The sequence below is a fragment of the Gopherus evgoodei genome, chromosome 1 (genome assembly GCF_007399415.2).
Source record: "Gopherus evgoodei ecotype Sinaloan lineage chromosome 1, rGopEvg1_v1.p, whole genome shotgun sequence".
Lineage (NCBI taxonomy): Eukaryota > Metazoa > Chordata > Testudines > Testudinidae > Gopherus > Gopherus evgoodei.
Window position 1 is genome coordinate 200918736 of NC_044322.1, and position 27403 is coordinate 200946138.

Genomic DNA, 27403 nt, shown 5'->3' on the forward strand with positions numbered 1-27403 from the left:
GTGGCGGCTGACATCTTGCAATCCCCATGTAATGAACTCATGACCCCCTGAGAGGTCCAGACCCCCAGTTTGAGAACCCCTGGGCTAGAGGAACAAGTGATAGTTATGTTTAGCTTTAGTGCAAGATAATATAGAGTTTGTCTTCAGACGCATTCCTGACTGCACACTATTAAACATTTTTTTCAATGCTCTACAAAGAGACATTTTTCAGCATGTTAAATGCAGGCATTACTCCTTTAAACAACAACTAGTTTATTGCATTTGCTTACTGATTTAGTGCTATTAAAAATGGCAGAACAACTTCAGTCAATACTATACCATTACGACTGCTCAGATAAATTGTTGTGCTGCATTTGCCACAGTAGAAGGAAATGAATCTCCATTACAATGCACTGGCTCTTCCCCATGCAACAGAAGCCCGGGTAATTTCATTTAGATAGCCTCAATAGTGAGACAAGGTGAGTGTCTAATATCCTGGGATCAACACAGCTACAGCAACACTACATGCAGCCTTAAATGGTGGCATTAAAGAAAAAATAATCAAAAACAGTACAAAACAGGGCAAACTCTGTCCTGCTCTACACATTAGACATTAAGCACTGGGCAGAAATGGGTGTGGGAGGCAAGTAGGAGGAGTTGGGCTGACTTGGGCTCAGATTTTCCTCACACATAAGCTTATGCAATTCTGTTGACTTCCACGGAATTACTCCCCAATTTACAAAGGTATGAGAAGAATCAGGCCCTTTGCCTTCAGGAGATATGGGTAACAAGTCACTCATTGCAGTTATATGTTAAGGAGGAGGAGGCAGCAGGAAAAGAGGACATAGCAACAGGAATGTGCCATTAAGGTTATCCTGCAGTGTTACCACCAGCCAAATGTAAATGCAAAATAAAAGTGTTCACCCTCACTCCTACCAACTTTTGAAGTGTGCTTTTACTTTACCTTTAAGTCATTTTCAAAACTCCTACTGACTTTAAGAGGAGCAGTGCCCTAGCTCAGTTAATTATATATTTATTACCTCTGGATTACATTATAACAATCTAGCCTTTCCCAATACCAAGTTCTTCCCTATCACTGTTACTCCTATATAATTTTCCCATTCTGCAATACAAAAACAGAGTATAGATGTTAGAGATGAGTCTGAACCCAGAGGCAAATACTCCTACCACCTCTCCCTGAATGCTCTACTTCAGGCTCGTTTCTATTGAATTTATGACACTGAACACTAGTAATTTACATGTGTGGGCCTAATTTACAAATTTTTCACATTCCCACTGCAACTTACATCTTCTTTGTGTTACTCATAAACAACAGGAGCAGAGAGAGAGAGTTTGCCTTAGAACCAACTGAATTAAAAGTAGACTAAGGGAGCTAGTTGGAACACTTCAGACACCATAAAATTTAATCAAAATATTCAGCTTTGACAAAGCCAAAACATTTTGAAGAGATCATCTGTTTTGATGAAGTTTTCATCAAGATGTTTTTTGAGGTCTACTGCTCTCTGGTCATTTCTGAGAAGAAAGAGAGAGAGAAACATCTGAATTGAAAATTTGAGCCTTTCAACCAGACATGCCAAATCCGGGTTAAAAATGCAGAAATTGGGCTTGTTTTTGGCTTAATTGGCTTGTGAGTTGCTTGTTGACTAGCTTGTTTGGCTTGTAGCTTGCTGCTTGTTGTAGCTTTTTGTTTATTTTTTTTATCAGTTCCTGGCAAGCAGGGGCAAGGCAGGACAGAGTCAAGAATGCACAGCAGGCCCACCATAGTCCCAGATTGCATCTTGGGGGTATCTAGTCACAAAGAGTGTTGGTGTTCAAGAGATTAGCTTGCTTTGGTCTTGTTTTGAAATGGGATTAGCTTAATATTTGGCTTATTGTGAAAGTCGGGGTGCTTATTTATCACATGAAAGTTGGCAACTGTGCTTTCAACCCAAAGACAGCTGTTTAGTCTGAGAGCACATGCAATTCTGTGGGCAAAACAGAAAGGTAAGGGAGGTGTCATTTGATTCATAAAAATCTACAGAATCAAGAATAGCAGCCTAAAGCTGTGCTCTAAAGCAAAGAAGACATTCAGAATGATAGTGGCAGGGACTATTACAGAGCTGACCACAGACAGGTCATTGTTTGCTCATCTCCTGATCATGTCAAGATCTCATCGGGATGTTTCCCAAAATCTCACATAGGTTAAGTACGAGTTCTCCATGGTACCAAATTGATGTTTGAATGCAACAGAACAATGCATGTTTGCTAGGTGAACAGCAAACATGTACATCTTGCGTGGTCTTCCTAAGCCAGCATCTACTGACAGTATGACTAGTACTTTATGCCAGCAGAGGCCTTTCAGTGTAGCAATCTAGAAGACACAGCTGAGGTAGAAGCTCTCGACAAACCAGAAACTGTTAACACTTGCCAGGAGTTCGCTGATCACTTCATTATAAGACTACAGAGAAAATACTGGAACTATGATGAAGTCCACCTCTTATTTGACATGTATGCAGAGGAATCAATTACAAATATTACCAGAAAGAAGAGACTCCATAGTATTACACCTGTGCAATATAAAATGTTTTACTCCATAAACATCTCCAATGTCACAATGGAGAACCTACTATCCCATACTCACATGAAGGATGAGTTAAGCACATATCTGGCAAGAAAAATGCTTCAGCTTATGAAGAATTGCTTGAAGGGTTTCATTGCATGGTATAATGAAGCTGCTGCCTTGCACTGTTCAGTGGAATTTTTTGTCATTCCCACGAGGAAGCTGACACTAAAATGATCTTGCCTGCGATCAGTGCCAGAGAGAGGTGCTGCTAAACTCTGGATTTTTGCACAAGACACAGATGTTCTAGTGCTCTTTGTAAGACTCTACCCAAAACTTCCACAAGATTCTGTTTTTATGCAGGCTGCTGGGGTACAGAATCACTGTACATCCCTCACAGATGTTTTCCTATCACTCCGGCTATTAAAAGCTGACACACTGCTAGGTTTCCATGCCCTTTCAGAATGCGACATTTCTCGCAGGTTGGTTGGAAAGACCAAATTATCTTACCAGAAGGCATTTGATTCAGCCTCTGAAGACTCTTCCAAGCACTTTCAGAGCAAGAACAGCTGAAACAGTCACTGATGAGTTCATAAATCCGCTCCAGGGATTTAGCTGCAGCGTTTACCATTTGAAGACCAACAATGTGACACTTGCAGCGCTATAATCAGTGAATATTTTCCAAGAAGAAGACAAACAAAGAAAAATTGCCACCAACAAGCTGTGTATTTATCAATGCCCTCTTGCATTTTCTATCAAGAGGGCAGATTATCAAGCAATGGAATGGCTGCCAGATGACTGAGTGCATCCAAAACTACCCTCCCCTATTGGGTATGGATGGGTCTTGGAGGATGAACTGATCACACCAGCCACCTGTCAAATACCTTGCCCTCATGAATCAATCCTTCAGCTAATTAAATGCTCATGTGCAAAAACCAGATGCACACCACCCTGCAAATGTTTGGTGAGCAGCCTCCCTTGTAGGAAAACATCCAAGTGAGGCATGGACAAGGATCAGTATGACAATATATCGCCCTAAATGAAGATGACACTGAAGACTTCAATCGGTACATGAATTTCAGTCCTACAATTCAATGCTAACTTTTCTAGAGTTACCAAAGAACAATGACATTTTCATGTAAGTAAAGCATCCTTGAAAGTATAATTTGAAAAATTAACCTTGATTTTTAAAGATTGTTGGGTCTACACTGACGGTTTTGCCAGCATAGCTATCTCAGCTAAAGGGAGGGATTATTTTTTTCACACCCCTAGCTGACAGGACTATGCCAGCAAAACTTAGTCTGTGCTACAAAGTTCTAGTCTTCAAATATTAAGGTATATGATTTTCAGTTCATCAGAATAATACTTTTTCTTCTATCTAAGAGATTAGTTCAAGCCTTAGCTTGGAATCAACCTTCAAACAGCATAAATCAAAATTGTGTGAGATTATTTATGCAACACCACAGGTGTGCAAGATGACACCCCAGCAATAAATGATAAAAACATAATCAAATGCAAAATGGATAGGCTGCTGCTGCTTTTCTGATTTTGCTTTAGGGAGATTTTATTTCCTTTGTCTACACATGCAGAAGCCAAACTTGCATATATTTGCCAACCTTTTTACATTATTTTTGTGCAAAACAACTTTCAGGAAAAAAACCTCATCTGGAATCTGCAGGGCAGTTCTCAGCTGGAAATTCTGCACTTGCCAATGGGGAATTCCAAGCAAGAAACATCAAGGGAAATTCTGCATGTGGAACAAATGGTAATCTCTACCATACTAAGGCTCGGGGACTGCTGTCACACCTTCATCATTGCAATAGTCTTGGTGGCACTTTCCCCTATTCGCCTCGTCTGAGAAGAGGCAGGCCAGAGGCTTCATGATCCATACCCATGTCAAGCCCACAAGCTGTGCCGAAGGCATGCGTGCTGGAACAGAGGGAGTTACCACAGAGCACATCTCCCCAGCAGGCAGGTGTATGAGCTCACAGTGATGTCCATGAACCCCACAAAGCAGAACTACATCAGCTTCACTGCATAACATATCTGTTCTGTATGTGTATTCACAGTGTGATGGGTGGAGTAGGCCTCAGGGTCCCACCACGCCCATCCCAGTGGAGCTAAGTTCTCCAAGCTGCCTAGAGAGACCATGAAGAAAGCAGCCAATCAGGAGGGAAAGTTGCAAGGTGTTAGCCAAGCAGAGCATTTAAGGTTAATATAAAAGGAGCTGTAGTGCACACCACAGTCAGGTCCTTCCTGGAGCCAGAGGAGTACAGATGTTGCTCCTGACTGGCCAAAGGGAACTGCAGCACTACAGACAGCTCAGGGCTGGCAGGGACCACGGGAGTGAGAAAGAGCTCCTGGATGGCTGTAGGGGCTGAACATTGAGGTCTTCAAACCACAATTTGAGGACTTCAATAACTCAGACATAGGTTGGGGTTTGTTACAGGAGTGGGTGGGTGAGATTCTGTGGCCTGCATTGTGCAGGAGGTCAGACTAGATGATCATAATGGTCCCTTCTGACCTTAAAGTCTATGAGTTTATGAGTCTATATAAGATCCCTGAGGTAAGGGTGAAGCATCAGTGAAGGCTGGGGATGCGGGGAAGTAGCCCAGGGAACTGAAAGCAGTTTTGTTAAAGAGACAGAGCAGCACATGGCTGCTATTCTCAGGGGACCTGGGCTGGGACCCAAAGTAGTGGATGGGCCACCCCACCCCACCACCATAGGCCACTGGGGAAGTGGCCTACAATTGAACAATGATAAACTCCCAGGAGGGGATCTGAACTACTTAGTGGCCCAGTGGAAACCTGAGGCCAGAAGGGCCCACAGAGGGCAAAACCATTGCCTCCAGGGAGGAGGCTCTTGGGGTATGGCTCAATATCAGTGCTGGGACTGTTTAAACACTGCAGACACACCCGACCAGAATGGGTGCTCTCGAGAGGTGGGTGCCACACCATTATATTTGGTATCAGAAGTGGTGATCTTTCAGACCAACCCCTGATCAACAAGGGGTATGACTATAGAAGAGGTGATTCATCTGTGGGTGGAAGGCCAGCAGCTGCAGGGGGCTCCTATGAAGCAGAAGCAGACCCAGGCCCTATTGATGCAATTGATGGAGAACCTGCTGAAACAGGAAGCTCAGGTTGCAGCACAGTAGTGATGGCAGGAGATCCACTCCAGCCAGCAGCAGTAGATACAGAAGTGGCTGGGTCATGCCACACTCGAAAACCCAGTTGGGGATGGAACTGGTGGTCCATTGGCACTGGGCCTGGCAAAGATCAGGCTGGACAATGACCCTGAGGCCTTTCTTTGGTCCTTTAAGTGCATGGCAAAGGCAGCAGGATGGGAAGAGTCCACTGGGTGGCCCTTATAGCACCATTCTTGATAGGTGAGGCACAGGCAGCTTACTGAGTGGTAAGTGATGAGCAGGCGAGTTCCTACCCAGTGATGAAGGCAGCCATTTTAGATTGACTGGGGATTACTCCGAAGTCATACAGGCACAAGTTCTGGACAGAATCATTCCTTGGAGGAGCACAGCCATGGGTAGTGGCCCAGAAGTTATAGGACCTGGAGATGGACTGGTTTTGTCAAGAGACCAGCTCAGTGAAGAAGCTTCTGAATCAGGTGGTCCTTGAGCAATTCCTGAAGGTCCTACCATTTCAAGCTGGTCTCCATGGGGGAAGCAGTCAAGCAAGCTGAGGCCTACTTTGAGGCCTAAGGAGAGGAATGGCCCAAGCTTCTTGGTGAATTGAGAGACGTTCACCAGGGGGTGGCCCAGGGAAGCTCACAAGGAGGAAAAGCCCCATGGCTTCTAGACTTAGGGGTTGCACTGCAACAGCAAGAGGTCCAGGAAGCCCTGCAGCCTATAGGAAGTACTAGTGAGAAGAAGCTAGGAGACCCGAAAGTCTGCTACAGGTGTGGCCAGCACAGGCATATTAAAAGGAACTGCCCAGTAATGGAGTGTGACTAAACTTGTTACAGTGGGACCAATCTGGGGGGGTATACTTCAAAGATCAAGGTGTTCTCACCATGGGTAGTGGTAGTCAGGATAGGAGGAACCATGGTTAAGAGTCTGGTAGACTCAAGGTGTGGGTACACCTTTGTGTGGGACCACCACGTAATGGCAACTGGCCTGGATTGGCACCTCCTAGTACATGTCTCCTGTGTACAATCGGGAGACCCGAGTCTATCCCAAAGCAGAAGCTGGGCTGGAGATAAAGGGCTGGAGAGCTCAACTGTGCTGGTGTGGTCAAGGACCTGCTATGACCCATGATTTTGGGAAGAGACTGGGGGTTACTCAGCCCTCATGTGGACAGGACCAGGACAGTGACCCAGAACATCAAGGGTCCAGGCTCAGCTGGGAAGGAAAGCAGAAGGGCTGAGATCCAGGGTAAGGAGATCCCAGAAAAGAGCCTGAAGGCAAGATCAGAATACCCCAGATGTGAGGGACCCACTGAGGAAATGTCAACAAGAGTTGGACACAGCCAACATCTCCTGAGGGAAAAGTCATTAGCCGGCTGGTCCAGTAGAGCAGGAGTTGGCCTGGGCACAGGTGGAAGTCCAGGGGCAGAGGGACCAGTGCTTGGCTTTGCAGGAAGCATTGGCCCAGGCCCAGAGGGAGAGAACCCAGAGGGCTACAGATGGAGCCCTGGAACTCAGACTCAAATAACCTGATTGGTTCCTTCCTGCACAGTCTCTCTAGGCGGCTTGGAGGACTTAGCTCCACTGCCCCTTTCCTGGGATGGGTGTGGCAGGACCCTGAGGCTTCTGAGCCTAGTCCATCCTGTTACACTGTGAATACACACAGAGAGCAGATATATGTTATGCAGTGAAGTTGATGTAGTTCTGCTTTGTGGGGTTCATGGACATGACTGTGGACCCACCTGTGAGCTCATGCACCTGCCTGCTGGGGAAATGTGCTCTGGAGGAACTCCCTCTGTTCCAGCATGCAGGGATTTGTGCACCACCACCAATAACTGAGCTTGACTCACAACCCAGGGTTAATTTGGAGAATGGCAGTAGGGGAAAAAAAGCCTCTTTTTACTGGCAAACTGAGCAAATTTTATCTGGAATCATTGAGACCATAGACATGACATCCAACAGGGCCATTGCTATGGAGACATTTTCAGAGTGGAAACCACACTTTAAAGCTGTCCTCTGGATCACACAATAAACTAATACAAGTAGTTTGAGTAGTTCATGAGTATCAAACAGCAACTATACACCTCTCGATGCATATGCAACGGAAAGGATTATCGTAACAGAGTTTGTCACACACTGAGAGGAAGGCGTACACCCAACGTTGTTAAAAAGTTAATTTAAGAAGCCTGGAACAGACTTCCATGTGTAATAATTAAAGATGGGCCTGAGACACACAGGGCATGATTCTCCACTGCTTCACTTTGGTTTTATGCAAGTGTAACCCAAATTAACCATCACCTAAATGGGCAGCCAAAGATCCCTCTGCCACAGGGGAATTGTCATGTGGAATAAAAATGGTGTAAGCTGGCTCTATGCCACTCATTCTCTTTCCTGCACCATATAGTGGGCATGTCACCTGGTGCAGTGGCTAGCTAAGTTGTTTTGGCTCCAAGATGACCAGAAACAGAGGTACAGAAAGTTGGCTTGGAGCTACTTTCCTCTCCTCTCCTGTGCTCAGAGTGTAAATTCTGCTCAGCTGTAGAATGAGCTCTAATTTTGTTATCAAAAACACACTTCTGTGTTTCAGTGGGCTCAATATCAGGGATGAAATTGCTTTTTCCAAGATAACCTTCTCATAGGATAAAGTCATACTGGCAGTGCTCTGAGCACAGATACCCCAGCTGCAGGGCTGCTCTAAACTACAGGAGTGTTTATTTTTTTTTAAACTCGCCAATACATAGAATCATAGAACTGCAAGGAACCGCGAGAGTTCATTTAGTCCAGTTCCCTGCACTCCAGGCAGGACTAAGTATTATCTAGACCATTCCTTACATGTGTTTGGCCAACCTGCTCTTAAAAGTCCCCAATGATGGAGATTCCACAACTTCCCTAGGCAATTTATTCCAGTGCATAACCACTCTGTCAGTTAGGAAGTTTTTCCTCATGTCCAACCTAATGTGTCTTTGCTGCAATTTAAGCCCATTGCTTCTAGTTCTGTCCTCAGAGGTTAAGAACAATTTTTCTCCCTCCTCCTTCTAACAACCTTTTATGTACTTGAAAACTGTTATGTCCCCTCTTAGTCTTCTTTTCTCCAGACTAAACAAACCCAATTTTTTCAATCTTCCTTCATAGGTCATGTTTTCTAGACCTTTAATCATTTTTGTTGCTCTTCTCTGGACTTTCTCCAATTTGTCCACATCTTTCCTGAACTGGACACAATATTCCAGTTGAGGCCTAATCAGCATGGAGTAGAGCGGAAGAATTACTTTTCGTGTCTTGCTTACAATACTCCTGCTAATACATCCCAGAATGATATTTGCTTTTTTTGCAACAGCGTTACACTGGTGACTCATATTTAGCTTGTGATCCGCTATGACCCCCAGACCCCTTTCCCGCAGTACTCCTTTCTAGGCAGACATTTCCCATTTTGTATGTGTGCAACTGATTGTTCCTTCCTAAGTGGAATATTTTGCATTTGTCCTTATTGACTTTCATCCTGTTTACTTCCGACCATTTCTCCAGTTTGTCCAGGTCATTTTGAATTTTAATCCTATCCTCCAAAGCACTTGCGACCCCTCCCAGCTTGGTATCGTCCACAAACTTTATAAGTGTACTCTCTATGCGAGGGGCAGGCAACCTATGGCATGCTTGCCAAAGGCAGCACGTGAACTGATTTTCAGTGGCACTTACACTGCCCAGGTCCTGGCCACTGGACCGGGGGGCTCTGCATTTTAATTTAATTTTAAATGAAGCTTCTTAAACATTTTACGAACCTTATTTACTTTACATACAGCAATAGCTTAGTTATATATTATAGACTTTTAGAAAGAGACCTTCTAAAAATGTCAAAATGTATTACTGGCATGCGAAACCTTAAATTAGAGTGAATAAACGAAGACTCAGCACACCAATTCTGAAAGGCTGCCAACCCCTGCTTTATGCTATAATCTAAATCACTGATGAAGATATTGAACAAAACCAGATCCAGAACCGATCCCTGTGGGACCCCACTCGTTATGCCCTTCCAGCATGACTGTGAATCACTGATAAGTACTCTCTGGGAATGATTTTCCAACCAGTTATGCACCCACCTTATAGTAGCTCCCTCTAGGTTGTATTTCCCTAGTTTGTTTATGAGAAAGTCATGCGAGACAGTATCAGAAGCCTTACTAAAGTCAAGATATACCACATCTACCACTTTCCCCCTATCTAGAGCACTTGTTACCCTGTCAAAGTAAGCTATTAGGATGGTTCAACATGATTTGTTCTTGACATGAATGATATTTATAAGTTACATTACATCTGGCCTTGCCACATCCCTGTCTTTGCCAGACACACACCCTCTTTTCCACCCCCCTACACCAGAAAGGAGACAGACAGGTGGAATGAGAGTCCACTTTATGCTGCTGATGAATCAGGCAGCCATAAGTTCTGATTGTCTGAGGAGAATTACCCAGTCTTAAGACTGGTCTACATTACCAATTTATGTCGGTATAACTACGTCATTCAGGGGTGTGGATTTTCCATGCCGCTGAGCAACATAGTTATATCAGCCTAACCTCCAGCGTAGACAGTGCTACCTCAACGGGAGGGTTTCTCCCATCAACATAGTTACTTGGAGAGCTGGTGCACCTATGTTCATGGGAGAAGCTCTGCCAATGGCATAGATAGAGTCTTCACTAAGTGCTGCGGAGCTGTAAATATAGACAAGTTCTTAGAGTAAACCTGGAGTAAGTTTCAAGCTGTACTTTTAATGTAATGCACTGATGAATCTGGTATTTCAATTCAAGATCTAGTTCAGGCCACTATTTACAAATAACATGCTGGTCTCCTCATTAACACTTAGAAGCAAGAAGCCTTGAATGGTACCAGTAAAAAACATATAAAGTGAACAGCTGCACAACTCTAGCAATGTCAGTAACTGACAAGAGTTAAATTTTGTAATGCAAGCTCTCCCTGTAGGTGTATTTAGATGGTAAACTCTTTAAGGTAGATCCAACACACTTGATCCTCCTCTCACACCATGAGTAACTCTATTAACTTCAGCAGAGTTACCCATGATTTATACCGGTTTAAGTGAGACGAGAATCAAACCTTTTGTATTTAAACATGCCCACAGGCATGTAGCATACTGTTGGCAGAATGGAAAAAACAGTAATACTACATATTGTAGATTTGCTGCTGGATCATAATTTTGACAATAACAATTGACTCATGCTAGCAAATCCAAGCTATAATTGTAAAAAGTATTTGAGAAGTGTTACAGCACAGTGCTGTGCTAAGAGTTCAGTGCTATATTGTCTGATTCCATTACTAGTAGAAGCACAGACCATGATATCAGCCCTTATCCATGGTTCCTTGTTTTGCAGTCAAGAAACAAACAAGGGAGAGTGAAGCAAGAAACTAAAAAGAGAGAGTATGTCATTTCAGCACATAATCCAAATACATATTACAGCTCTGATTTATGTAAATATATCTCACAAGGTCTGCTTTAATTAAAATTGTAAAAGGTAAAGAATTCTGTTTAAAATGTCTAAAAAGTTAGGCTGCACCCAGTTTTTATACCAAAGTGACCAATCTTTTACATTTGGAGCAATCATTCTAGCAACATTAACTCTGGTGAACTTTCGGATACAATATAAGGGCAAAATGGGTTAAACCCTGGTGATGTCCATGTAATTACACCCTGCCTGTACCAGAACTGGAATTTGGCCTTTTCCCCATTAATGTTGGCATAACATGCAACTCCAAAGGAGTTTCATTGTCACTTGACAGTTAACATTCCTTATGTGAAGGTCTGTTTCTAGATTTTCTGTCAGATTAAATGCTTGTACTTAAAATCATACTCACTGGAAATCCTAATACAAGAGCTCATTCTAAAAAGCCAATTAACACTTACCAGGGAAACCTACTATGTAGGTTGGCCTCACAGTTATATCCATTGAACTGTGCAGTCACCGAAAGCACCTGAATTGTCAGGAGGAGCAGTAACCATATTCGTTCCATTGCAAAACCTAGCAAGACATTATGAAGTTATTGCATGCATTTGTTTATTGCATTAAAGAGACTTAATGCAAAGATTTAACGATTCTATAGCCACTCAGGTTTTCTACCCAGGAATCAGAAACAAGGCTCACAAACCAAATTGATAACACACCACGGGCAGGGGATCCCATTTCTCCGACTGCTGGATATGAGTAATGCCTGTTGATTTCTATGGAGTTGACCTATATCCTATGGCAACAAAAAGCTCCTAAGACAGCTAAAAATAAAGGTTTCAAAAGCATATTACGATTTAATACAGCATTTAACTGTTAAATACAGAGAATATTTTTGTTCTTTTACTTTCAGCTACTTAAGGAGCGGTTAATGCCAAATTAGATATATCTGATAGAACAACAGTTTTGCTCAGTAACCCATTGAAAACAATACAGCTAAATGTATCTAAATTACTTCTCAAGTATAAGGTGCTGAAATAAATCTGTCTTTTTATATCCTTATCACCAATTCTTGCCCTTGGAAGCTTTCCTGCAGTTGCATTGCCCTTTACTAGAGAGAGTTTGCATTGAAACGGAAAACATTTGAAATGAAATTTGGCAACCAGGCTACGAAATCAGAACAAACGGACATCTAGAACACATGCTGATTGGACAGAAAACCCTCAAGGTATAATGTATATGCAATAGATATATAACACAGGCCAATCACAAGAATGTTTGCTTACCAAAATGTCAAAAAGTTTGACAAAAGATCTACAACTTGCAGAATTTAAAAGAAATGGAAACATTTTCATTTTAGGAAAGAATGCCTGCTCTGATATAGCTCTCAAGAGTACTCCCTATGTTTCCACGACAGTAGATGCTGTGAAATTCTAAGATGGTGGTAAATTATGAAGTTTGGGTTTCTGTAATGCTGTACTATTCGGTTACATTACTCAGATTCTAGATCAGTCTTTCATCCAAATAATCTCAAGTCCTTCACAAGCTGTATAAAATACCACATCACTGAAAAGCAGCCATTTCTAGCATGGCGAACAGCAGCCATAGTGCAGAAGAGTTGACAACTTTAGGTGAGGGAAAGTCTAGCCAGTGAATTAGGTAAACCTTTACTCTCACAAAAGTACCAATAGATCTTTAGTGCCTGCACAAGGTTTGATCCCAAGTGCACTGACATTAATGGAAAAGCTCCCATGAACTCCACTGGGTTTTGGATGGGGCCCACAGAGCCAACAAAATATGAGTTTTTAAAAGGCTCATGCAGAAAGCGCTTCATATGGTACATTCACTATACATAAAAATTCCTTCTCCCCTCCAAGCAAAATTTAAGCAACCGGAGCATATACAATCTTGAACCAAATTCTGCTCTCAATTACAGTTTTGCAATCCCAGCACAATCAAGGGAGTTACAAGTGTAATTGGGAGAAATTTGACCCATTAATTTCTGTGCAACTTTGCTTGAACAAGCAAGAAGAAAAAAATGGAATACTGTACATAGTAGGTTCTTATTAAATGTGGTACTTTTATAATCAAACTAGATTTTTGATTGGTCCATCCAAAAGACGCTTCGTCTTACTGCAATTGTGCAGCTTCTGGGCCAAATTTGCTAGGTCACAAAAGTTCAATCCCATTTTATTTCAAGCGTTGTTAATGAGAGCATATTTTGGCCTTCTTATTTCATTCATTAGATCCTATTGTCAGTGAATGTTGACAAGAAAAGTTGAAAAAGCTATGAAAGAAACTGGCTAAATGGGTTACTGCAGAAACCTTTACTTGCACTCTCACACTTTCTCCTCCTTGGCCTCTGTTTCCCACTGCTGGAAACACTCTTTCCCCTACAATTTGTATTTTTATTTTGTAAGAACCATATTTTTCATTCAGGAAAATGACATCTCTCTGGCAGTAAAAGATCCCAGCGCCTCTGCTTTTACAGTACCAGATGGACAAAGTTGCAATTATTGTTCTGCTGTATATGGGCCAGATTCTGACCCAGTTACATTGTGATCTCAGTGAATGACTCTGGATTTACATCCATCTGGCTTTACCTCTCTAGCTACTACACTGGTTTTCTTACTACCAAAATCACTGATCTGAAAAGCAGCTGAGGAAAACACTGAATAACAGTAACCTTTCCAGTTTCAATGGAAAACAGATTTTACTGTCAATTCTAAAATTTTAAATATTTAACCCAACTCAGCTGCTGCTGTTTTATTTGTCTTAGCAGGAGAGGAGCAAAACAGAAGAAAGAAATGGATCCAAATAAATAACATTTTTTGCAGCACTTCTTCTCCAGTAACCTCTTGAGTAGTCTAGAATCTAACGGGCCCACTCAGTTTTTAGTTACTCTTACTCATTGGATTTTCATGTAAGTCTGACTAAGGGCCGAGAGCTCAATTGCTCCCCATCTTCCCACCTTTACCAACCCTTCAAAAACCAGTGTGAGGAGCTAAGGGGTAGCATGCATCTCTGAGAATTTCATGGAACACCACACTCATGAGTCATCTTTTAAGGAGTGCAGGACAAGATGGAGGTAGGGGCGGCAGAGGCAGCCCACACCCTTTTCATTAGTGGAGGTGAGATTCATGCATGGATTGTCCCTTCCGCAGATGGATAAGGAGAGTACAATTGGGCCCTGGGTAAATATTGAAGAAGAACCATCAAGATCTAGCCTGGGAACTGCAGTTTTTTTTTTTCTTTTATCCACAGTATAAAGGCAGAATTAGAGAGGTCTTGAAGTGAAGCATATTCAATCAGAAAGACAGTAATCAGACATTTTACACCATAATCTATAGGACTCAGCTTGTTCCACAGAAGTCAAAGACAAAACCAACGAGATTTCATAGGGTGCAGGAACAAGCCATTGGCAGGATTTTACTGTATATTTCTGACTAGCTAGCATGTTAAAGACAGACATACTCAGATTGTTATGGGTATAATATACTCTAGTGGATCCTTCATTCATATTCATTGCCCAGGCAATCTGATTTGGGGCATGACTAGCTTTTTGTTCAACTTATGTTTTTCCAAAAAATTGGGTAAAAAAATTGCAATAGCCTCATGTTACCCATCTTATTTTTAGAACAACAATTTAAAGGAGGGACTTTGGTGATTTTCCATTGAGGTTTAGAATTCCTTCTCCAAGGAGGTATAAAAAAGTACATGCATTCCTAACTAGTATAAGCTGAGACACATAGGCCTGGTCCACACTACAGCGTTAAATCGATTTAAACAGCGTTAAATCGATTTAATGCTGTACTCGTCCACACTACAAGGCACTTAAAATCGATTTTAAGGGGTCTTAAAATTGATTTCTGTACTCCTGCTCAACGAGACGAGTAACCCTAAATTTGATATTACTATATCGATTTAGGGTTAGTGTGGACGGAAATCGAAGTTATTGGTCCCATTCTTTTACTGAGCTACCCAGAGTGCACCGCTCCGGAAATCGATGGTAGCCTGGGACCATGGACGCACACCACCGAAGTAATGTGCCCTAGTGTGGACGCATAAAATCGATTTTATAAAACCTGTTTTATAAAAATCGATTTTATTAATTTCGATTTTACTCTGTAGTGTGGACGTGGCCATAATCAGTTGCATCTTCAGTAGTTATGTTGCTTATTCCACACCTAAGGAAATATTTATATACAACATGAGATGGAGTAGATCTTATGGCAGACAATACAAGTGATGAGTGCTGTATTAAAAACCTGTGCAAAACAGAATAGAACAGCCTCCTCAGCAACCACTGGCTCAAGTTTAGTACATCATGTTTTGAATCAAAAACTGGGTTTGGTGGGACCACTAGTCTGGACTAGCCTCCCACGGTGCAAGCACACCTACAGCCAGCTCTCCCCATCATATGTCCACCGCCTATTAAAACGCACAGTACTCATTGTAATACTCCAGTACAAAAGTGCTAGTGACTACCCAGCTGGTGAATGGACCAACATTAGCACGAAACAGTCCATGTAAAATTATATACCTACACAACCTCATATGGCCAGACTATTATAATTATCAACCTCATCATTTTACCTGGACTATTTGCTGAATGGTATATAGATACAGATTTATAGATTTTAAAGCCAGAAGCAACCATTAGATCATTAGTCTGATCTCCTGAATTACATAGGCCATAGAATTTCATCCAGTTACTCCTGTTTTAAGCCCAGTAATGTGTGTTTGACTAGCTTCTAGAAAGACTTCAAGAGATAGAGAATCCATCACTTTTCCTTGGTAGTTTGTTCCAGTGGTTAATCACCCCCACCATTAAAAACGTGTGACTTACTTCTAATTTGTCTGACTAATTTCCAGTCATTAGATCTCATAATGCCTCTCTCTGCTAGATTAAAAAGCCCTTTAGTAGCCTGTATTTTCTCATTGTGAAGATATTTATACACTGTGATCAAGTCACGACTGAATTTTTTTATTTTTTTGTGGGAGTTAAGTCTAGTTTCAGTATTTAGGTATTCAAGGTACAGAAAATATTTTTTTCTATTTAAACAAGAAAAAAATGAGCATCTAATCATGGAATACATAATTTCGCAGTTTTTTTAACCCTACTATGTGAAGTCCTTTGAGCCTATTTTGAAAAAGAAAAACACGCACAGCACATTCCTGAAAATGCTGCTTAGCCTAGGTAAGAAATATAGTCAGTTGTCAAAAAAACAGTTTGAAGTTTTATGACTTTAAAAATGCTGACATATGCCATAAGGGAAATATGTTCCTTAATGGCTATGAAATCCTTAGCTGAAAAACCTGATCCAATTTCAACTGACACACGCTGAGTTCTCATTTATTTTTCCAAGTCCTCCTTTCCCATTGCTGTCTCTGCTGAGGGTTTTCTCAAGTAATCTTTAATGTTCAAATGATTTGAAGTGTTTTGTTTATAAAAACACTGTAATGCTTTGGCTTTGTGAAGAAAACTGACAATGTGGCCCAAACATACCAAAATATTTTCCTAAACAGTTTAATAATTTTACTTCTAAATGATTTTCCCCCTGCCCCCTCCCTCGTATTGGTATGGTATTTTCTGCTTTGAAAGGCTCTATTTTCCCTATAGATATAGGGGCAGAGGTGAAATTTGTGTACAAGACTTCCATTAACACCAACAGACGTTCACTTGATTAATATCTCAAGCATTAATAGAAAGGACACGGACAAAGGGACTGTCAGAGATTTAAAAAGACCCATCAAGCTAGGTTAATTAAGTCATTTTGTAAACTGCAGTTTATTCCATTCTTTTAAACAATAATCAATTCAAAATGTAAATGATCCTACAAATTAAAGGCCCTATTTAATGAAACAATAAAATGTTCACAATATAGAAACAGCTAGCAGTGATGTTTACTGAATCAAGTTGGTTCTTTATATGCACAGTACAGAGGCAGTTCTGACTGTTCTACACTTTGCATTATAAAGAAACAGATCAGGGTGACAACAACCTCCCAGTAACATCATTATCACCATTTTTTGGAACCTTGACCCTGCTTTCCCAAGTTTTGCCATGCCAGAAAATCTTCACAAATGTCCAGAATTAAATGTATTATTTGTGATTGAATACAAAAACATTTTGTTTAAATCAATCTATAACATGACGACATTTATGGCAAAGTAATTATCTGTGGATTATCCAGCTAGAGCCCCTCTCTCTGTTCTTCTACAGCTGACAAATAAGCTCTATGTCTATCATACTTATTTTCTTCTGTTTGCATCTGTCCATCTTGAAATCAAGCTCTGACATGATTCTTTGGTAGGGCTGCCTGGATTTTCATTACAAACAAGATTCGTTACTAATTTAGCCCTATATTTTGATCACAATTCATTTGTGAGCCAATCCTGATTTCCATGAATATATTTATTATTTTTAAGTATTCACCAAATAATTTATGAGAAAAATTTATCATTATTCACAGTGTATGACAGATCAGCAAACTCACATGATACTATTTATGCTCCCTCATTGGATGACTCAAACATGTTTTTTTTTAAAGAATTAATAATGAAGAAGACTTTTCCAACACAAATATTCAGACATGAAAAAATCCATGATGAAAATTACAAAACATTTGAAGTTTGCAAGCATTTTCACACATGCCTATTAGCTATCTGAATGCTATTGAACAACGTATAATGTGACTCTACAAATCACAGCATACAGAAATCACCACTTTTATTCAAGAAAATATTGTATCTGATTTCAAACCTCAAGTCTGTATCAGTGATGAATGCGGTGAAACATCTTGAGTTGTAATTATGGAACAATTCTTCCAGTCCTATTCACTCCATATGTCTACATGGTCATTTTGTCAGTATTCATATTCCAGTGAATATGAGTGGAAAAATAAATACAAATACCAATTAAAATGGGCAGCACCACATTGATGGCAGTAGCCATTTTAAATATGGGCCAACCTCCTCCAGTTATGAGGCCAATTTCCCTATTGTAACATATCCCACTTTAACTAAATGATCAGACACTATCATCAGCCAGCCCATGTCTTTAATACTAAGTCTTCCCTTGTTTCTCATCAATGCATTGAATCCTTGGGTCTTCTGACACAGATACAACAGGATTCTGGTCTTTAAAATTGCCTTTTTTTTAATATAGACATATCAATAATTAAAAGCATAAGTTTTTAGATAGCGTCTTAGGGAAGGTAGGTCATACTTCCACCTGGGAGATAAAGAAGCTGTAGGATGTGCTTCAACCATAAGGTTTACTTGTGGACAGAACAATCATGCTGGGAGAACAATCCATAGACTTTGAAGAACAAAGAATTATCTTCCTTTTCAGATTTAGATTTCTCTGGTTTCAAACCATGCCATGAAATTCTAATTCTGAAATCAAACAAAACAGAAAAATCCCACAGAAGTGCAGAGAGAAATTCTGCAGATCAGCAATCCCCAGTGAATTGCAATGCTAAACTGGAAACCAAATTAAGCCCACAAATATGTGTTGAACATGTCCACTAGCCAGCCTTTTCGAAGCACTCAGCCCATAATTAAGTTTTAATTTGTTGTTAAATAATGTTTAAATGGAAGTAAGGGAATCAGATATGTTGAAGATCAATGCATTCATGTGCTGGGAGATTTTACAAAAGGGAAAAAGAGATATTCTTTTTTTAAAAGGTAAATTAAGATCTGCTTCTTTGCTAGCTTCATTTCTCTCTGACATCCCTACCCACCCTCAATTATTGGGTCATCCCATTATATTGACAATAGGGCAAGGAGAACATACAGACGATGCAACAAAGATCATGCATAGAATATGCAGGAGTGTCCATAGTGAGGTATAATACTTGCATTGAACATCAAATATTTGATCCCAGGATCATCCTTGTATACTTGAAGTTCTTAGTATGAGTCAACACATAAATCTGACAATTTTATTCTCAACTCATCTTTGTAATTCACCTTCAGCCAAAATCCTGAGCCCTTAATCAACCCCCACTGAAATCAAATGGATGTTTTGCCTTAATAAAGAGATAACTACTAAGACCCTGAACCATCAAACACTTTGTGTTTGCAGGATGAAAGCCTGAGTGACATCAGGATCTGGCTCTTTGAAAATAACACATTGGAGTAAAACAAACTAAAGCAAAAGTTTCCAATATTCTGATTTATTTGCCAATCTCTGTCTGATAACATTTTATTTTTAAGCAGGGAAAACACAGGACTGAGACAGAGAAATGGATATCATATATTCAAACCATACTAAATATAAGTTCTAAAAACATACAAAACCATCACATTTCAAGAGAAGGCCAAACCACACTGAAGTTTGGGCTTGGGGGTAAGTTAGAGAAGATTTCAACCCCAGATCTGAATTCTGTGTGGGCAACTAAAATCCAAACCCAGAGGTAGTTTTAAGTACAAATGGTCCCCATCTCCTTAACAAGTCAAACCAAAATACCAGCTCTAAGCACCGTTGAATGGGAGGACGTTCAAAATCTAGATGTGCATCTGAATTATGCATCTCAGGCTGACCTTCGTCACACTGATGCCAACAAGAGTTAGATGTGGATGCTGAGTGGATAATAAAGCCATGTAATGCCCAGAAACCTATGAAGAACTCCTGCTGGAATCAGCAAAGGTTTGTTTTAAGATCAATACTAGTGTATGAATTCCTGGCACCTCATCTTGCAATCCTTAGATGGGTAGAACTCTAGCTGAGCTCGGTGGGAGTTTTACCTGCCTAGGGACTAGGGGATCAGGTAGCACAGGTAATAAATATACTATATAACAAATATGCTGTTAATTCATAAAGAAGTGCATGAAGCTGATCATTTTTTTAAAAATGACTGCCCAATACAGTCTCCAGTTTTCACGAGCACTAACTATAGATTGTGTATTCCAGAAGAATTTGTAATGTGTGAAATAATAGCAGAACGTTTGTAAAATAAACAATGTTTCTTACTTTTTAAAATATATTCACCACTGAGAGGGATAAAAGGTCTGATTCAGATTTCTCTCATGTCAGTTTACATTGGTTTTACTCTATTGACTTCATTGGAGTTGTTCCTAATTTACACTAGTATAAGATAAGAATCAGCCCAAGATCTTTTCTGCTATGAGTCAGGGCCACCCAGAGGATTCAGGGGGCCTGGGGCAAAGCAATTTTGGGGGCCCCTTCCACAAGAAAAAGTTGCAATACTATAGAATATTATATTCTCTTGGGGGCCCCTGCAGGGCCTGGGGTCCGGGTGACCCTGTGTGAGTAAATTATTTGCAAAAGTGGTCAGATTGCAGACAAAATGACTCAAGTCCTCTGTGCACAGCCCAGTCCATAGTTGTTCAGAATTCCCCATGCAGGCCTAAAAACCTTTCTCAATCTTGTGCTGAACAGGGGTAGGGGTAAGAAGTAGTTCATTGTCAATGCATGTTCAGGTCAACTGACTGTCTTCTTAGACTACTGATCATGACATTGGCATCAGTCCTCCTGGAAATTTACAAGGACTATCAAATCATTTTACAGAGGCCACCAAAAAAGCATCAGATGCAAATGACCTATAGCTGCTTCTAACCCTGGGCTGGATTCAAACCAGCGATCTAGCAGTGAGATGCTCCATATCTTTATGCCTGTCATCCAGTGAGATGCTCCATATCTTTATGCCTGTCATCCAGTCACACAAGTAAATAAATATCTAAATGAATACCATTCTATTGTAGTGACTCCTTTTACACTTTTGGAGAGAGCCATATAAATATAAATCTTTAGTAAATAACTGTTTAATATCACTAGCAAATAGATGATACTGCAGCCACGTCACCATTAAAACAAGACTTCCCTGCACCAAACTAGCAACAGTTTATTCTATCAGAATCACTTTAGCTCTCCTGGTTTTAAGAAATTACTTGAAATTTTTTGCTGCAATACACTACAGCTTTATCTAATCTCTCAAGGTTACACAATTTTTGCTTCCAGTATTTCATTTTGAGAAAGCACAGAATACCATAAGTTTCCTAAAATCTTTTCGGTCAGAGTACATACACAGTATTGTGAGATTTTTATTTAAAAAAGAAAAACAAATGGGTTCCGTGTTGAAATGGGAAAATAATTCATTTACAGACATTTCTTTCACCTTGTTTTGAGTTCCTTTCATAAACAGCCTGGATTCATAACAAGGTTTGAAAACACATTCGAATCAACCTCTAGAATGAGAGGAAGGATACTGCTCAAGATCTAATTGAATGAAAACAATAATGTCATGCACTGATAAAATATTCTTTGATCAAGAGAACACAAAAGTCAAAAAGCTTGGCCTCTAGACAGTCTTTTGTTGTCCTCAGACTAGGATAACAGTATGTCTCACAGTGCACATAAACATTTACAATAACCATGTCAGCTTGACCTGTATCTGTTAATCAGCTATTTCAAATTCCAGCTATTTCTTGGTCAAGAATATATTGTCATTATTATTATTATTTTAAGAAACAATACTAGTACAATTAGTATATCCAGTCATCTGTGTAATTCAAGATGTCACTTCCAATCAATGAACTGATGTTGTTCAATTGGGATCCTGATAAGAATTCTCGCCTATCAAAGCTGGTTTGTCTCTGTCAATGCAAGGAGTGTGGGAACTGGCAGACTGACACTGCAAGTCAGATAAGATTGTTTCCTTGATGGAATCATTTTGAGAGGATTTGACTGTGTTTGACTTGCAGCAGTAACCTCAAGGTTGAAAGGGACTTGCTGAGAGGACCTTTGATGCCCTTCTCACATCAAGATAACAATGTGGGTCTGGACTGGATCTCATCAAATAAAATCCAAGTTGAAAAATTAATGTTTCTTTTCAGACTGACACTGGCAAATGTTTACATTTGTTTCCCCTTTTTCATAGTCAGCTCCTAATGTAATGCCCTCTCCTCCATCGCTAGAGTTCCCAATGAGGTCAGCCTTGACTAACAGGTAATAAAATGATAAACAAACATAAAAGAATGCAGTCTTTTTAAAAAAAATGCCAATATTCTAGCAAGTTTTAGGTGGCTTACATGATGGGCACTTACCAAATCCCCTGTAGCTGTGAAGTCAACTGTACTCCATCTGTTCTGTACTGCTGCATGTGAATAAGTGTTTGACTTCTCTGCCCTGCAGAACTTTTTCAGAAAATACTCTGACCCTTCAGATGGGGGAAAAGAGACACTCATTATGAAAATTCTTTTAAAAATATGCCTCGATTTCGGATGGGAAAATTTGACAGGTTTTAGAATTCTTAACAAGTCTGTTCATCACCAGACAGAAACCTGAGCAGGTTCTTTATGGTAGCTTTTTCAATCCTGAAGCTCTCTCTCTCTCTTTTTTCATTTCCCTGGCTTTTGATTTCCATTTTTCTTCTGTAGAAATACTTCAAGAGGTCCATGTGGAGAGAGCAATCAACCTAGAAAAATTATTCTGTCATCAGCTTGTTGAGGGAAACCCTTGTCTGCCTAAAAAGAGAGAAAGAGTGAGAGACAAGCACTGAGATAGGATCAGTAGCTAATCTGCAAGGTTATCCATGTCCCATTGTGAGAAATGTCTAGCCTTTTCAATTCTGGGTTAAACTCATTAAAAAAAAGCAACATTTCATGTTGCGATGAAACTGTGATATGGAGTATCATCATGAATACGGAGTGTCATCAGAACTATAATTACCAACAAGACAACAATGCACACAAAGCCAACTGCGCACAAAGGCAAAGATCAAGCTGCTAGAAACTGAACCTGCTTCATAACATCTACTTCTGTAGTTCTGGAATTCTACTTTTTTAAAAAAGCACCTTGGGGGGAGGGGGTTTCTCCCTGCTTTGGTTTTACTTGGAACAGTTCGTATCTATACACTATTATTACTCATTGGGTAAGGAAATGGTAACCTACAGTTCTTGGCACTACAGGGAATGTTTGAGTGAGGTGGGGTTTTCATGGGTGGTGGGTTGTTTTTTGGTTGGTTGATTTTTTAAAAACAGAGCAAAGCCCTGCTTCTGCCATTACTGCATTTAGGATACCACTCTAAACATTGAAGTGTATTTTGTAGGTTACAAGCCTACACAGTTTGCATTATTTTTTTCCAGCATTCATCTCCTAAGTGCAGTAATGGCATGTGCTGTGCTGAGGTTACATAAGAACATAAGAACAGCCGTACTGGGTCAGACCAAAGGTCCATCTAGCCCAGTATCTGTCTACCGACAGTGGCCAATGCCAGGTACCCCAGAGGGAGTGAAACTAACAGGCAATGATCAAGTGATCTCTCTCCTGCCATCCATCTCCATCCTCTGATGAACAGAGGCAAGGGATACCATTCTTTATCCTTCCTGGCTAATAGCCATTTATGGACTTAGCCACCATGAATTTATCCAGTTCCCTTTTAAACATTGTTATAGTCCCAGCCTTCACAACCTCCTCAGGTAAGGAGTTCCACAAGTTGACTGTGCGCTGTGTGAAGATCTTCCTTTTATTTGTTTTAAACCTGCTATCTATTAATTTCATTTGGTGACCCCTAGTTCTTGTATTATGGGAATAAGTAAATAACTTTTCCTTATCCACTTTCTCTACATCACTCATGATTTTATATACCTCTATCATATCCCCCTTTAGTCTCCTCTTTTCCAAGCTGAAGAGGCCTATCCTCTTTAATCTTTCCTCGTATGGGACCCTCTCCAAACTCCTAATCATTTTAGTTGCCCTTTTCTGAACCTTTTCTAGTGCTAGAATATCTTTTTTGAGGTGAGGAGACCACATCTGTACACAGTATTCGAGATGTGGGCGTATCATGGATTTATATAAGGGCAATAATATATTCTCAGTCTTATTCTCTATCCCCTTTTTAATGATTCCTAAAATCTTTTTGCTTTCTTGACCGCCTCTGCACACTGTGTGGACATCTTCAGAGAACTATCCACGATGATGCCAAAATCTTTTTCCTGACTCATTGCAGCTAAATTAGCCCCCATCAGATTGTCTGTATAGTTGGGGTTATTTTTTCCAATGTGCATTACTTTACATTTAACCACATTAAATTTCATTTGCCATTTTGTTGCCCAATCACTTAGTTTTGTGAGATCTTTTCGAAGTTCTTCACAATCTGCTTTGGTCTTAACTATCTTGAGTAGTTTAGTATCATCTGCAAACTTTGCCACCTCACTGTTTACCCCTTTTTCCAGATCATTTATGAATAAATTGAATAGGATTGGTCCTAGGTCTGACCCTTGGGGAACACCACTAGTTACCCCTCTCCATTCTGAGAATTTACCATTAAATCCTACCCTTTGTTCCCTGTCTTTTAGCCAGTTCTCAATCCATAAAAGGACCTTCCCTTTTATCCCATGACAGCTTAATTTACGTAAGAGCCTTTGGTGAGGGACCCTGCCAAAGGCTTTCTGGAAACCTAAGTACACTATGTCCACTGGATCCCCCTTGTCCATATGTTTGTTGACCCCTTCAAAGAATTCTAATAGATTAGTAAGACAGGATTTCCCTTTACAGAAACTATGTTGACTATTGCTCAACAGTTTATGTTTTTCTATGTGTCTGACAATTTTATTCTTAACTATTGTTTTGGCTAATTTGCCCGGTACCGATGTTAGACTTACTGGTCTGTAATTGCCGGGATCACCTCTAGAGCCCTTTTTAAATATTGGCGTTACATTAGCTAACTTCCAGTCATTGGGTACCGAAGCCGATTTAAAGGACAGGTTACAAACCTTACTTAATAGTTCCGCAACTTCACATTTGAGTTCTTTCAGAACTCTTGGGTGAATGCCATCTGGTCCCGGTGACTTGTTAATGTTGTTTATCAATTAATTCCAAAACCTCCTCTAGTGACACTTCAATCTGTGACAGTTCCTCAGATTTGTCACCTACAAAAGCCAGTTCAGGTTTGGGAATCTCCCTAACATCCTCAGCCGTGAAGACTGAAGCAAAGAATCCATTTAGTTTCTCCGCAATGACTTTATCGTCTTTAAGCACTCCTTTTGTATTTTGATCATCAAGGGGCCCCACTGGTTGTTTAGCAGGCTTCCTGTTTCTGATGTACTTAAAAAACATTTTGTTATTACCTTTGGAGTTTTTGGCTAGCCGTTCTTCAAACTCCTCTTTGGCTTTTCTTATTACACTCTTGCACTTAACCTGGCAGTGTTTGTGCTCCTTTCTATTTGCTTCACTAGGATTTGACTTCCACTTTTTAAAGGAAATCTTTTTATCTCTCACTGCTTCTTTTACATGGTTGTTAAGCCACGGTGGCTCTTTTTTAGTTCTTTTACTGTGTTTCTTAATTTGGAGTATACATTGAAGTTGGCCCTCTATTATGGTGTCTTTAAAAAGGGCCCATGCAAGGTTATGCATTTATGTCCTGCTCGTGATTATCATTCTGATACCACCAGTGTTTAATGACAATAGCAGAAATAAGCAATCACACTGCTCCTTAAATAGCAAGGACTCAGTTATGCCATGTAGGTACAGTCCATAGTACAGAGTGGTGCTTAGCCAAAATGCTCCAGAAAGAACATCAAGAAATACCCTCCCCAAGGCAGAGGCTGTTTGCACACTGCCATGCCCCTTTGTGGAGTACAGATTCCCCCACCCCTGCACAGACAGCAAGCTCCATTGGTCAGTGTGGAGGGAAGCCATTGTCCTGTTCTCCATCAGCACACTGTGCACCTCCAAAGGAATTGGGAGGAAGCAGTCCCTGTGCTCCTCTTGCTGGCCCTGATGTGAGTCATCCAACACTGCACACCCACATAAGACATAGGCAGAATCTGGCCCTTACTGATTCACAGAGAACCAAATTTTGCCTTCCTCATTTCTTAAACAGGCAAAACTCATTGACTTCAACAGGAGTTTGACCAAGTAAAGACTGCAGGATTTATTATTATAAAGACTGATTTATTATTATAGACCAAACACTAGGGGGGTCTTTACCCAGGCAAATTCATATACCCTTATTTAGGCTAATTCCTCCCATTAATATTAATAGGAGTTTGGTTAGGTAAAGACTTAGTAAAAACTAAAGTTTTGAACAAGGTTCAAAAAAGAACTAGATAAGTTCATGACGGATAGGTCCATTAATGGCTATTAGCCAGGATGGGCAGGGACACTGACCCTAGCCTCTGTTTGCCAGAAGCTGGGAATAAGTGACAGGGGATGGATCACTTGAGGATTACCTGTTCTGTTCATTCTCCCTAGGACACCTGGCACTGGCCACTGTCAGAAGACGGGATACTGGGCTAGATGGACCTTTGGTTTGATCCAGTATGTCCATTCTTATGTAAAGTCTGTTCCATGCCATCAGCAGTGTGGTATGGCCTACAGTAAAGAGCCCAGGTTTGGTCTAATAATACAAAATGAAGACAAACATAGCAACAAGGAGTTTCACATCTCTTACCTCCTACTAAAGTTTAGACAAGTTTGCTTTCTGCATCCAGCAAATCTACGATTGAATATTTCAGTGCAATTTCAGTCCCATAGACAAGAGTGTTTACAGCATCATCTACCCTGTAACAGATTTCCAATATGCCAATCTCCTGATTTAAAAAAAAAACACCATTACTATAAAAAATATTGCCGTCTGGTTTTGAAGTGAGATGATTAAAAACATAAAATCATCTTACAACACTGCTTGCAGTTTCTCTCCATTACCACTGACAGCAAGTGCAGCTTCACAGGGACCTCTAATGATGTTTGGACTGTTTTTCTTTGTATAGGAACACGGTGAAATCCTGGGCCAGATTCAGATATGTAGTTTCACTTTTTCGTTTCAATACAAAGCAAATAATTCCATTATGAATGAGGTGCTATAGGCTGTGCGACAGATCCTCAAAGCCTGACCTGTACAAAAGAGGTATAACATTATGTCTTTGAAAGGCACAGTGAGGCCAGATTCTTCTCACACACTGAACCAAACCAGAAGTAAATCCACTGAAGTCAGTAGTTGTACCAGTATAAGTGAGAAGAGACCCAGGCAGTGTACCCCAGTTTTCTTCACTGTACAGCTATGAAGACTTGGGACCTTACTTCTGGTAAGACATACTCCTTCATAGGTCATTAACACTGCCAACAGCACAAACAATTCACCTTTCTCTCTATCCCCTACTATCAAAATTACATCTGCTGCTTTCACTGGTGATCAGCCTGGTTCCTGTGCCCTCCCCACTCACTTTTCCAGCCATCATTGGTATGGTCAGAATTTAGCCTTAAATCCATTAACATTAAATAGCAGAAGAAAAATAACGTGTTTCAATGGTAAT

At 40.5% G+C, this 27403-nt stretch overlaps 1 protein-coding gene across 1 annotated transcript in view; it reads right to left on the minus strand.

The window, feature by feature from the left end:
* ZPLD1 (zona pellucida like domain containing 1) overlaps positions 1 to 11699 on the minus strand; it is a 34744-nt gene extending 23045 nt beyond the window's left edge. The window contains exon 1 of the mRNA XM_030552532.1: positions 11585 to 11699. Coding sequence (XP_030408392.1) covers positions 11585 to 11687 — 103 coding nt within the window. The 5' untranslated portion in view covers positions 11688 to 11699. The remainder of the gene's footprint in view (positions 1 to 11584) is intronic.
* Between the last annotated feature and the right edge of the window lie 15704 nt (positions 11700 to 27403).